We start from the raw sequence: 12953 nt of genomic DNA, 5'->3' as shown, positions 1-12953 counted from the left end.
CTGGGCAGTGCAAACTTGGTGGTAACACATAATGGATTACAGAACCGGCTGCCACTCTGGATTGTTCCGGGAAATGGCCCTGCGCTTTTGGGGAGGAGTTGGCTAGCTGAGATGAATTGGAAATGGGGGATGTGCACGCCATTTCATCTGTGGAGCGAAGTTCATGCTCACAGGTATTGCAAAAATTCGAGTCACTCTTTCAACGCGGTGTCGGAAGGTTCAAGGGCACTAAAGTAGTGATACGCATCACTCCGGACGCCAGACCAGTGCACCACAAAGCCAGAGCGGTGCCGTACGTGATGCGTGAGAAAATTGAAAGTGAACTGGACAGGCTGCTCAGAGAGGGCATCATTTCGGCCGTTGAATTCAGCGACTGGGCAAGTCCCATCGTTCCTGTCCTCAAAGTAGATGGCTCGGTTAGGATTTGTGGCGACTACAAAGCCACCATCAACCGAGTGACGCTGCAAGACCAATACCCGCTTCCGAGAGCAGAGGACCTCTTTGCCACGCTGGCAGGTGGAAAGCTGTTCACGAAGCTGGACCTCACTTCGGCCTACATGACTCAGGAACTGGCGGAAGATTCCAAGCTTCTGACCACCATCACGACGCACAAAGGATCATTTGGCTACAACAGGTGCCCATTTGGTATTCGTTCGGCAGCGGCTATCTTTCAGCGCAACACGGAAAGCTTGCTCAAGTCCATCCCTGGAACGGTCGTATTCCAAGACGACATCCTTATAATGGGTCGAGACACCAAGGAACACCTCCGCAACCTGAAGGAGGTGCTACGCCGATTGGATCGGGTAGGCTTGCGGCTGAAAAAGGCCAAGTGAATGTTTTTGGCCCCAGAGGTCGAGTTCCTGGGCAGGAGGGTTGCTGCAGATGGGATCCGGCCCACTGAATCAAAAAATGAGGTGATTCGCCGGGCGCCCAGGCCCGGCAACACGTCGGAATTGTGATCATTCCTGGGACTTTTGAACTATTTTGGGAACTTTCTGCCGAACTTAAGCACATTGTTGGAGCCGTTACACATGTTTCTCCGTAAAGGTTGTGAATGGTTTTGGGGGGATTGTCAAGAACGAGCTTTCAATAAGGCGAGGAACCTGCTGTGTTCCAATAAACTGTTGACTTTGTATGACCCCTGTAAAAAACTGGTTTTAACATGCGATGCATCATCCTACGGGGTTGGGTGTGTATTGCAGCAGGGTAACGATGACGGCCGACTCCAACCAGTGGCTTATGCCTCCAGGTCACTCTCCCAGGCAGAGCGTGGATACGGCATGGTCGAGAAGGAGGCACTCGCGTGTGTGTACGGTGTGAAAAACATGCACCAGTACCTTTTTGGTAGACAGTTCGAGCTAGAGACGGACCACAAGCCGTTAACATCCCTGTTGTCCGACAGCAAGGCTGTCAACACTAACGCATCAGCTCGCATACAGCGATGGGCCCTCATGCTGGCTGCATATGACTAAACCATACGGCACCGGCCAGGCACCGAAAATTGCACTGACGCACTCAGCAGGCTCCCACTGGCCACCACCGAGGGGGTGTCGGAGCAGAGCACCGAGATGGTCATGGCCGGTGAGGCTTTTGACACTGCGGGCTCCCCCATCACAGCCCGACTGATCAAACACTGGACCAACAGGGACCCCCTCCTATCAATTATAAAGAAATGTGTCCTGACTGGGAATTGGGCGCCCGCACACAGGGCGTGCCCCGAGGAAGTCAGGCCGTTTCAGAGACGGATGGATGAACTCTCCATCCAAGCCGACTGCCTGTTATGGGGCAGCCGGGTAGTCATGCCCCAGAAGGGCAGGGAGGCATTCATCAGGGAACTCCACAGTGAGCACCGTGGCATTGTGTTAATGAAGGCCATTGCCTGGTCACATGTATGGTGGCCGGGGATTGACTCAGACCTGGAACACTGGGTTCACAGGTGCATGACGTGTGCCCAGCTGGGCAATGCCCCCAGGGAGGCCCCACTCAGCCCGTGGCCCTGGCCCACCAGGCCATGGTCACGTATTCACGTAGACTATGCGGGCCTGTTCATGGTGAAAATGTTCCTGATCGTAGTCAATGCATACTCGAAGTGGATCGAGTGCATCATATTTGAACTCATGCACGACATCCATCACAGTGGAGAGTCTGCGTACGGTTTTCGCGACCCACGGCTTGCCGGACATCCTGGTCAGCAACAATGGCCCGTGTTTTACGAGCCATGAATTCCAGGAGTTTATGTCGGGCAATGGTATCAAGCACGTCCGGACAGCGCCGTTCAAGCTGGCCTTGAATGGCCAGGCGGAATGGGCGGTCCAAGTCATAAAGCAGGGCATGCTACGCATCCAAGGACCCTCCCTTCAGTACTGCCTATCGCGCCTCCTGCTGGCCTACAGGTCCTGGCCGCACTTGCTCACGGGAGTCCTGCCAGCGGAATTCCTCATGAAACGCACACTCAAGACGCGGCTGTCACTCTTCACCCAGACCTGGCAGACATTGTTGAGGGCAAGCGCCAGTCCCAAACCGAGCTCCACGATCGAGGCTCAAGGGGAAGATGCATAAAAATAGATGACGCGGTACTGGTTCTTAACCATGCTTTGGGACCCAAATGGCTTGAGGGCGCCGTAATTGGCAAAGAAGGAAACACGGTCATGGTGGTCAGACTAAACAATGGGCAGATATGCTGCAAACACTTGGACCAAGTAAAGACAAGGTTCAGCATAGACACGGAGGAACCAGAAGAAGAGTATGATGAGATAGCACCCACACCACTGCCAGCGTACGAGCAACAAAGACAGCCCTCAGCATGCACAGTCCCTGCGGCCAGCCCAGCAGGCCGGAATCACCTCAAGTGACAGAGACGCGTGCTGAGGCTCAGCCACCAGAGTCACAACTGCGGCGCTCCACGAGAGAGCGCCGACCACCCAATAGACTTAACCTCTGAAACTAAAAGACTCAAGGGGGGAGGTGATGTCATGTATTTCACTATCTTGCAATGACAATAGTTATGTAACTGTAACTCATGCACACTGTACCTGTACCCTAGAAATGCACACCCTGACCACAGGAGGTGAGCTTGTGGGAGACACTCCTCACCTGGGTTTCCAGGTATAAAAGGGGAGGTCCCACCCAGGGTCGGGACTCCTTGGTCCTGGCAATAAAGTGAAGGTCACAGAGTGACCGTGTCTGATGCATACATGCCTCGTGTGAGTTTGTAACAAGGTGCAGAGACACTACACACCCTAAGTGGAGGAAGTGCATCCGAGAAGGCGCTGAGCACCTTGAGTCTCAACGCCGAGAGCATGCAGAAATCAAGCACAGACAGCGGAAAGAGCCGATTCCGAGAGACTGCCTATGATGATGATGGCGAAAGTGGCTTCCAAGTGCAGAAATGACCTGCAAACTGCCGGCAGCTAAGTCTCTGGACAAAATGGAGCCAGAAAGAGCCTATCCATTAGCCAAGTAAGCAGGTGCAATTAGGAGTATATATGCAGCTCTCAGTTAATGCACTTGCACAATGGCCTCTCAGTTTCCTCCTCCTCTTCAGAGGCGAGGTTCCCATGCTCTTGAAGTTAAAGTCAAAAGCTACTGTTAAAAACCCTCAAGGTTCTCTCAACAAACATTTAATTGCATGAATGTGGTCACCTGCCTCTCCCAAGCGGATACATGGCACACGGGGGAATGCGCCAGAGTTAAATGTAGAAGTCGACAGGATGACTGCGGGTTCCCGACGCACTGACGATTTTGCCGATTTTTACTGCCTAACCACCCCCAAGCCCGCACGCTCGGGACTGGAAACATTCTGGTAAATGATTGACTCAATGAGCTAGATTTTACACTTTTGTGCAGATTGCCCATGCGACGTGGGCGGAAAAATTGGGTTTTCAGATTGCCGGCTTGTCGCCCATTCTCAAAGCCCCTAGTCTCCATTTCTGAAATTGGGCGTTACCACGAGTGATATGAAATGGGCGGTAGCATTAAATCTCTCTGATCTTCTGCCATAAAGTGTCGCCGTCCTTAGCAACGGCATGGCAACGCTTGATTCCCGCGATTCAGGAGGTCAAGGATCATCATGACATGCTCAGAAGAAGAGACAGAGAGAGAGGGAGCTGAAAGCGAGTGAAGGCGTGTGTGGGTGTGGTATGGCTGCTTTGAGAGGAAGGAGGGACAGTTTCGAACTTTAAGCAAATTGGGAAAAAAAATTAGCTGTTACCAGCCAGATATTTGGCCAAATTGGTGCCTATAATGGAGGGAGAGGAGGAGGCGACACAGCACATTGTGGAGACTGATGCTGGCGAGAGCAGTGAGCTTGGAAAGGTGCACATTGGAGGGCGGAAAAGAGCGAGGAGGTTCTCGGACGAGGCAAATGCCTTCCTCCTGCAGGAGGTCGAGTCACGCTGGGATGATTTGACCCAGGGAGGGCGTGGGAAGCCCACCCCAAAGGCCTAACAGAAGATATGGGCAGAGGTGGTCTCGTCAGCGACCAACGAGGTGCGTGAGGGCAACCAATGCCGTAAACGATGGAACAACCTTGCTGGATCCGCAAGAGTAAGTATTACATTTAGTTACATGTACTTATGTATTTATATAATTTTATTTGTTCGAGTCACGAGTGACTATCATCAGATGTGAGGTCTTTCATTTTTACCGGGAACTCAAAGCCTGCGGACTCGGTGTACGACTTTAGGTAAAGAATGATAATTATCATAATAATCATGATTATATCTGTCGGTTATGTGTTGCATCATTCTCTGTGACAGCAATGATATCACACAATGATCTCATGCCATGTCGTTCTGTTACCTTTTACAGAAGAAGCTATCGACGTTGAGGTCCATGCAGAGGCGAACGGGTGGGGGGCCACCAGTCCCCAACAGCATCACTGAGATGGAGGAGCGGATGTTCACACTCATGGGGAAGCAACCCCGGATGGCCATGCAAGCATCTGCAGACCCTGAAGTGCTGCGACGTGAGTAAAGTATATACCATTGCGTGATGTAAAGTCAATAGATGCCACACCCACTCAATCCGAACAATCATATATGATAGATGATTTCTAAAATTGTCCTATAAATAATGCTGGCCGAATGAAAATCATAGCAATGCAGAATGTGTTGATGGTCATGAAATGTGATGTCTGTGATGATCTTGACAGCGGTGGTGCTTTTGTCATGCATATGCTGTGTGTAGCGCTGGAATCACCTTGTGACCCTAGCACCCCCTTCTCCTCTAATAACGTCATTTGTGTTTTGCAGCTCAGCCAGCAGCGCGGCCCCAGGCAAGACCACAAAGGCCAGAAGGTGGGAGTGCGGGGCCGGACTTGCAGGACGATCCTACATCTGGTGCTGAGGAGCTCCGATTCTCGCCCGTCAATCCGCTGGGTTTGTTCTCTATGGATGAGAGCGCAGACTTCGAGGAACCTGCATCGCCATGCTCCAGAAGCCATTCCATCCCAAGGCCATCTACTGCTCCCTCTGGCCATTCCACGCTGGAGGTACCGGGCCCAAGCACCTTGCCATAGGGCACCTCATTTGTCCCCAGGATGGCGCTGAGCCCGCGGAGGTTTTGTGGACGCGGCAGGTCTGTTTCACGAGCGCCACATGACAGCGGAGAGATGGTACAATTATCCAAGAGGACTGTAGACATTGGTGACCAGATCCTCAATGCACTGGGGGGCATATCCCAACAGCTGGCCACCATGTCTGAGCACATTCCGTGGATAGCGGAGGCCCTGGAGGCGATAGCCAGGAACACTGCTGGCACAGGCCTCCCAGTGGTCCCGGAGCGCAGCACTCCACCCATAGATTCCGCACCACCAGTGCCAACGACAGATGAGAGCAAGAACCAAGATCCTGCTTCTGGATCTGAGAATGTCCCCACCTCGGCACCCCCCGCTCCTGTACCGGTGCAACCACTGCCTCTGCCTTTATTCCCCCCTTCCCCCACCAATGAGGCACCGCCTGAGGAGATCTTCGGCCAGGCGGCATGGAGCGAGGAGGGGAAGAGATAGCGGTGGGGAGAAGTGGGGGGGGGAGCGAAGGAAAGTGAGGTGCATGTCCGCAGGTAATGGCTGTGTTATATCTCCATCTGGGTGTATGCAATTTGTTGTAATGTATCGGGGGCTGGGGACCACCCTCCTGCTTTGCCTTTGTATTCTGTGTTGCTGGACATGTTGACCATTTGATTGATGTCAATGGTGGAAAAAGTGGGGTGGGGGTGGGGTGTTTTTGGCCGTGATACTTATGATTTCAGACCAATGGTCGTATAAAATGTTTTTTATTCAACATAACCTTGTTGCGCATTGTCTCAGATAGCTGGATCGTTACACACTGGTGATTCCTTACCATGAAAGGGTTAAATAAAACTTAACTTTAATCATCTTAATCTTTAACTGGCACCAAGGTGATGCCCACCATTAATGTCTGAGCTGCACACACACAGCAGTGTGTCAGCGTTGTCACTCACAGCAACGTTCTTTCAGGCAAATCGTTCAGTTATGAGCTCCTGACGCAAGAGTCTTGCAGCTATGTAGCCACCACGGGCCCTTTCCTGCGGTCTGGAGGGGGGCGTAGGCATGGTTGCATAGTCAGCCTGATTGTCTGGCCCTATCTCAGCATCCAGCCCCTCGTCCTCCTCTTCCTCTCACTCCTGAGGTGGACCATCAGCCCCTTCTGGCAATTCTTGTCCCCTTCTGATAACCAGGTTGTGCAGCATGGAGCACACGACCACGAATTGAGCCACTTGCTCAGGGTTGTATTGTAGCTCCCCTCTTGACTGCTCCAGCCATCTAAAGTGCTGCTTAAGCACAGTTATTGTTTTCTGGACCACATTGCGTGTGTCTCTGTGGCTCTGGTTGTATCGCTTCTCGGCCTCGATGTAGGTGGCACGCAGGGGGGTCATCAGCCAGGTGACTAGGCCATATCGGTTGTCATCAAGCATCCAGCATTGTCCTTGTGGTTGACTCTTAAACATGTCAGAGATGATGCTCTCACGCAGGATGTGAGCCTCATCGAAGCTGCCCGGACATTTGGCATTCACTGCCATTATGATCTGGTTGTGGTCGACAACAAGTTGGACCTTCAGGGAGTAACTTATGAAAAAGCTCTGGATCCTGAGAAGGTGGCCGCATGGCGATGTGAGTGCACTGTATTGCTCCATGCACCCTGGGGAACATGGCAATGCGGTAGAATGCTCCAGCCCTGTCAGTCTGAGCCTCCGTGATCATGGGGAAGCTGATAAAGTCCATCCTACCCGTGAAGAACTCCAGAGTCAATCCAAACTCCACCGAAATTGAAGCAGTTTTTGAATGAAGCGACCTGCGATTTAAAAAATGGCGCCCACACCGCTGTGATTCATTCAGAACAGTTCCACTTTTTCTGAGCGGTGTTTTGGGCGAGCGATATTATGACGCTGGGCGATCTGCTGGGCGTTAGTTTTGGCAAATGTGATCTTTACGACAAAATAAAGTGGGTGATCGGTATTATTGAAACTCAGTGTTAATTATGTGCGGAAAGTAACGCTGGGCGATATTACGGGCATTGGTTTCGCCCATTCTGAAGATTCCCCCCAAAAAAGTGGGCAGGCGGTATTATTTTTTCCCGACGTTATGTACATGGGGAAAGTAACGCTCGCTGATAAGTGTCCGAAAAATGGGCGTCAATTTCCATTTTGTGGCTAAATGGGCGATATACCTCATTTCATCGGTAAAATGGACGTTAAGTATGCATGCAAAAAAAGTGTAAAATCTTGCCCAATGACTTAAGGGAAATTAGGAATAGGCAAGTTCTAGAACCTAAACCAGATAACAATTTTGGACTTTGCTCGAGGTCATTAATAGTGATACTAGCTTATTGCATACACACACATTTTTACAGATTTTTGTTCTTTATAGAATTCAGTAGTACCTGTGAAGAACTGAACAAATAATCAGATTACCCTGCATAGAAACTGACTTCAGAGATCACTGAAGCAATGTTAGCTGTCAAATGCCTGTCTACCAAGTGTAATTCATTCTTTGAATGAACACTTACTTTGTGGAAACTAAATCGAGGGAAAGATTTCCTCTTTGCAGTGAAATCAGAACTGAATTCTCAGTTATACAGTTCCAATTTTGTTGCACATAGTGCACAGAAGAAATCTTTCCAATTATCACTGAAGAGGCTAATGTTTGTTGCCATAAAATATCCAATTGACTCATATAATGCTTGACTAAATATCTGAGGGTTGATTTTAACCCTGTCTGCCTGGCAGAAACCGGTCAGGCATTCAGTTAAAATGGCTGCAGTGACTTCCCCCCCCATCCATCTCGCTGACTTCCCATGGGTTGTAATTTTAACCTGCTCTTTTGAGCAGGCGAGAACACCTGATGGAAAGTAGCAGAGTCCTTCTTTAAATATGCAGATTGGACTCTGATGACGGCAGAGCCAATTATAATCCAAGGTCTGCGCTGGAAGGTTGTTGTCGCTTCCTTACCAGGACAACCTGGCAGCAAGAGGAGCCAAGACCCAAAGAGGCCAAAAAAGTTAAGCTTGATTCATTTTTTTGTTTCCATGTGAGCCAGTAAGAGGCGTGCTCTTCCAGCCCCACAAGGAAACCTTGTGCGACCCATGCCCCAAGCGCCCATGCCCTTCCCTTGACCGCGCTACCCTCACGACCCCCTCACAGTCCGTTCCTTCAGGTGGTGGTCTCCACCTGCCCGAAATTCTGTTCCTACCTGCTAACACTTTCTGCCAGGTTCTGGTATTAAAATCTCCCGAGCCTCACGTTGCAGAAGGTCTGACAGTTTGCCGTGCCCCTTGCCCTTCCATCCACGCAAATCCCTGCCAGGAGTTAAAATCAGCCCTCTGATTTGAGTGTATCATTGAGTTAGCCCCTAATCCAAAAATACTGGGGGATGTATTTACCTAATGAGTGATTAAGGAACTTCATAGTCTTAAAATATGATGAACATAACTGAGGCACCAGCACTACCTTATAACTTTAGTTGGGAAATAACATTGAGATATATTTTGAATAAATCCACCATATCATGGAATAATGGGCATGTCCTTAAAGTCCACATTTGTTTCCATTTGAGTGAACATGGCCATGATATAATTAACATAGCCATCTTTTCCTCGTGACGGAAAGAATTTAGAAATTTATAGAATCGTAGAATAATTTTGCACAGAAGGAGGCCATTCGGCCTGTCATGCTTGTGCGGCTCATTGAAAGAGCTATCCGATTAGTCCCACTTCCCTGCTCTATCCCCATAGCCCTACAAATTTTTTCTTTTCAAGTATATATTCAATTCCCTTTATAAAAATTCCTATTGTGAATAAAATACAGCTGAATGAATGGCTACTTTAATATTACAGTTTATGGTAATGACTCTGGCTGATAAATAGTACTTTCTGAATTATTAATCTCCTCATTGCTCTTTTATGAAATACACAAGGCTGGAGCAAAGCCTGTTCCATGGATGCATACATCATGATTTTTTTTAATGAATTTATTTCTTACTTGCACAGCCTACGAATCATGTCCTCTGGACGCTTTGTTATTTTCTTGGGAAAATCCATTTTTTCTACACCTTTGAGAATCAAGTTGTAGGTCATCATCTGGTCAAAACCAGAAAATGGTGGGCTGTTAAACAAAAGTAAAAGGTAATTTTAGGGCAATGTACCACAGGAATCCTAAGCCAAAAACACAAAACTAAAGAATTTCCACAAATGCCCACTGGCTTTCAATGGCTGGAGAACTTCTAAAATGATCCTCAATGAATAAACCTGAAATATTGAAGTGTTGATGAATTTATGTTTTTATGTAGCTCTTCATTCAGTGGGGGTGAAATTCAACATTATTGCGGCAATTCTTTGGACATAAAATCAATATTGGGGGGACAAATTTTTGGATTGCGATCTTCCCCTAGAAGTATGCCCACTGCTAAATGGAAGTCAGCGACTTTTAGGCATCCTGTCTGAAGCAGTTGTTCGGTCCCCTGTATATGCAAATTGGCGTCTTAACACCAGTTGTAGCATCCTGATTGAAATTAGTCTAAAAAAGGCAGAGCTTGCATTGCATATGCTGCATCAAGTTGTTCCAGGTAGTGAGTGGCCAAATTAGCTGACCTTAAAGGGATGGATGGAAGCCCTTTAAAAAAGGGCGAAAGCACTTTTTGATACTTGTTAAGTTTCTGTGCGGGCAGGAGGATCCTTCCTGCTTGGAACTCCCTCCCAAACAGCACTGTGGAGTACCTTCACCTCACGGACGGCAGCCGTTCAAGAAGGCGGCTCAACACCAGATTCTCAAGGACAATTAGGGATGGGCAATAAATGCTGGTATTATCAGCGTCACCCACATCCCAGGAACAAATAAAAAAAAAAAATCGTAAAGCTGTTTATAAACAATGGGTTTATAATTTCATTACACATAGCACACAGGGGAAATTTTCCTCCTTGCACACAGTATTCCATTGAGGAGCTTCTAATTCATAGCACAAATATATACAAAAGTCTAGTAATGTTAATGGAGAAATTAAAAAAAATAATTTTGGGGGAGATTATTTGAATGCATAAAAGTGTGAGCTTTCTGCTCAAATTCTCAGTTTATGGAAATTACTGTGGGACACACTGGGCTTGTCAAGCATTACATTTGTAGTGAAATTTGAAGCACAATTTCAGCAGTGCTATCCAGTACTGAGCTTCAGTGCATAAGCTGTGCAGTTATTAATCTGGTATGTTGTGTAAACTGCTATATTTTCTTTTATAATGAACTGACTGTGAAAAGTACACTTCTGCATCAAACAATATGACCACAGAGATCAAGTGAAATAAAAATAATATTTTTGATTCTGTGCTGTGTAACCTGTGTATAAACTGCAGTCTGTATGGCCAAGGCATTACATACCTAGAGCATTAATGCAGATGAAAACATTTGCTTTTTCACAGGTATCAACTTTTGTTAAATTGTACAACTTCTTTCTTTCTTTCTTTCTCTCTTTCTTTCTCTCTTACTAGATTGCTCACCGCAATACATGCATAGGGTTAAGGTCAGTAATTGCAAGATGTTTCTGCAAGGTGATGTCAATTTTAGTCTGGCACCTCAGGGCAAGGCAGAAAACTGCATGGTTTGATTGTTCACATTATATCTGGATGAGGACTTGCCTAGCAAGTCATTCAAAATATGTGGCACAGTTAAGCCAGCTATTCAATTCCTGACATCCTGGAATAGTGATTTTGACTGATGTTATGCCTGGGGTGGAAAAGCAGAAAGTGGCTGTGAAAGGGCCAGGGCCTATGATTCTTCATAGTCCCTTTAACAGACAGCTCAGTGGCCAGGAGTTCCCAGTGGTGGACTTATACTTGGCTGCTTGCATTCAGCTTAGCAGTCAGTTTGAGTCAGCAGAGAAACTGAGCTGAATCAATGGATCCGTGACTGCATTTTGCTGGGTAAGATGTTCCAAGGATTAATTTTATGCTGAGAAACTGGTTTGACATTGAGAAGAACAGAAATTATTGTACTAATTCTGCTCGTTTACTTGTATAATGCTAATTAAATGTATCTGTTGGTTTCTAGCCTGAGCCTTGGTTTGATAGAATGTGGATTCAATCTGCCTACTGTCAATGAGGAGGTCATGTGACACCATGTGATTTCTATATAAGAGCAAAACTAGAGCCCATCAATACAAGATAGTCACCAATAAATCAAATAGGGATTTCAGAAGGAACTTTTTACCTAAAGAATGGTGAGGCTGTGGAACTCACTGCCACAGGAAGTGATTGAAGCAAATAGTATCGATGCATTTAAGGGGAGGCTAGATAAGCATATGAAGGAGAAGGGAATAGAGGGTTATGCTGTTAGAGTTAGATGAGGAAAGACAGGAGGAGACTCGAGTAGAGCATAAATGTCGGCATGGACTGGTTGGGCTGAAAGGCCTGTTTATTGCTGTATATCCTATGTAATCCTATGCAATTGAAGTAAGCCAGAGTACAGTGGCAAGGATTCTTTGTTCAGTTCCTGAGTCTTGTTCATTTGGGCAGATGAAGACACACTCTGACTCATAGGGGACTTACAAGACGAGTCATTGACGCTGAACCCAAGTTATAAATCCAAAACCGTAATAGTGGTGACAGGTTGGTGGGATCTTTTCATTATTACCCAGCCTTAAAAATCTATTTAATAGTTCTGAATTTAAAGGGAATTGAACACTAGCAAACAATAGCATTTAAAAATGACTACAACGGCTACAAAATTTTCAGATGAAGGTCCAATCTTGAACTTCAGGGTATATTGGGCAGGTGGTTGTCGAAGTGGTTGCAATGCTCATCTGATGTCAGCGAGAGGTCTAAACCATTTTGATTGTTGGGCCTCACTGTTGCCCGTGCAATTTTAGAACCGACAAGAAGCTGTTTCGTTGGGAAGTCGGAAAGGCTGATGTAACAGCCATAGAGCATGGGCTTGCAGAACCATATTAAAGGCTAGGGCTTGCCAATGGTGCATGGGGGGGGGGGGGGGGGGGGGAGGATCGTCAGCGAAGTGAGAGAGAACAATTCTGCTCGTCCTGAAGCCCTGAAATTTGCCATTTAGAGTGCCTTTTCTTGCTAGACATGCTTCCAGTGACTGCTTTAAATGACACTGGTTGTGGCCATTTCCTGATTTTTATAATGTGAAGGTCCAGCACTCAATGGGTGCCGCCTTGTCCTTTACCAAAATGGCACTGAATTCTAAATATATCCCGAGACCCTTGATGTGCAGGGGATAATGAGGGTCCCACCCACTTCCAGCAGGAGGGCCTGCCACATAAATTGAGGGCTATTCAAACATCCCAGTGGGCGGGCCTTGAGCGGCAAGTCAGCAGTAAGTCAAATTTGAAATTTTGGATCTTGTTAACGAATTAAGTAAAGGGATGTAGAGACCAAAATTGGAGCCACGGGGACAGAATTAGCTTGTTTGGCCGCAGAGTAAAATAAGACAAA

General features: G+C 47.5%; 1 protein-coding gene across 1 annotated transcript in view; it reads right to left on the bottom strand.

The window, feature by feature from the left end:
* prkg2 (protein kinase cGMP-dependent 2) overlaps positions 1-12953 on the bottom strand; it is a 173822-nt gene that overhangs the window by 38597 nt on the left and 122272 nt on the right. Inside the window, exon 15 of the mRNA XM_070863894.1 lies at positions 9499-9621. Coding sequence (XP_070719995.1) covers positions 9499-9621 — 123 coding nt within the window. The remainder of the gene's footprint in view (positions 1-9498; positions 9622-12953) is intronic.

The sequence above is a fragment of the Pristiophorus japonicus genome, chromosome 2 (genome assembly GCF_044704955.1).
Source record: "Pristiophorus japonicus isolate sPriJap1 chromosome 2, sPriJap1.hap1, whole genome shotgun sequence".
Classification (NCBI taxonomy): Eukaryota; Metazoa; Chordata; class Chondrichthyes; family Pristiophoridae; genus Pristiophorus; species Pristiophorus japonicus.
Note: the sequence above shows the minus strand (reverse complement) of the source record. Positions and strands in the feature narration are given on the sequence as shown.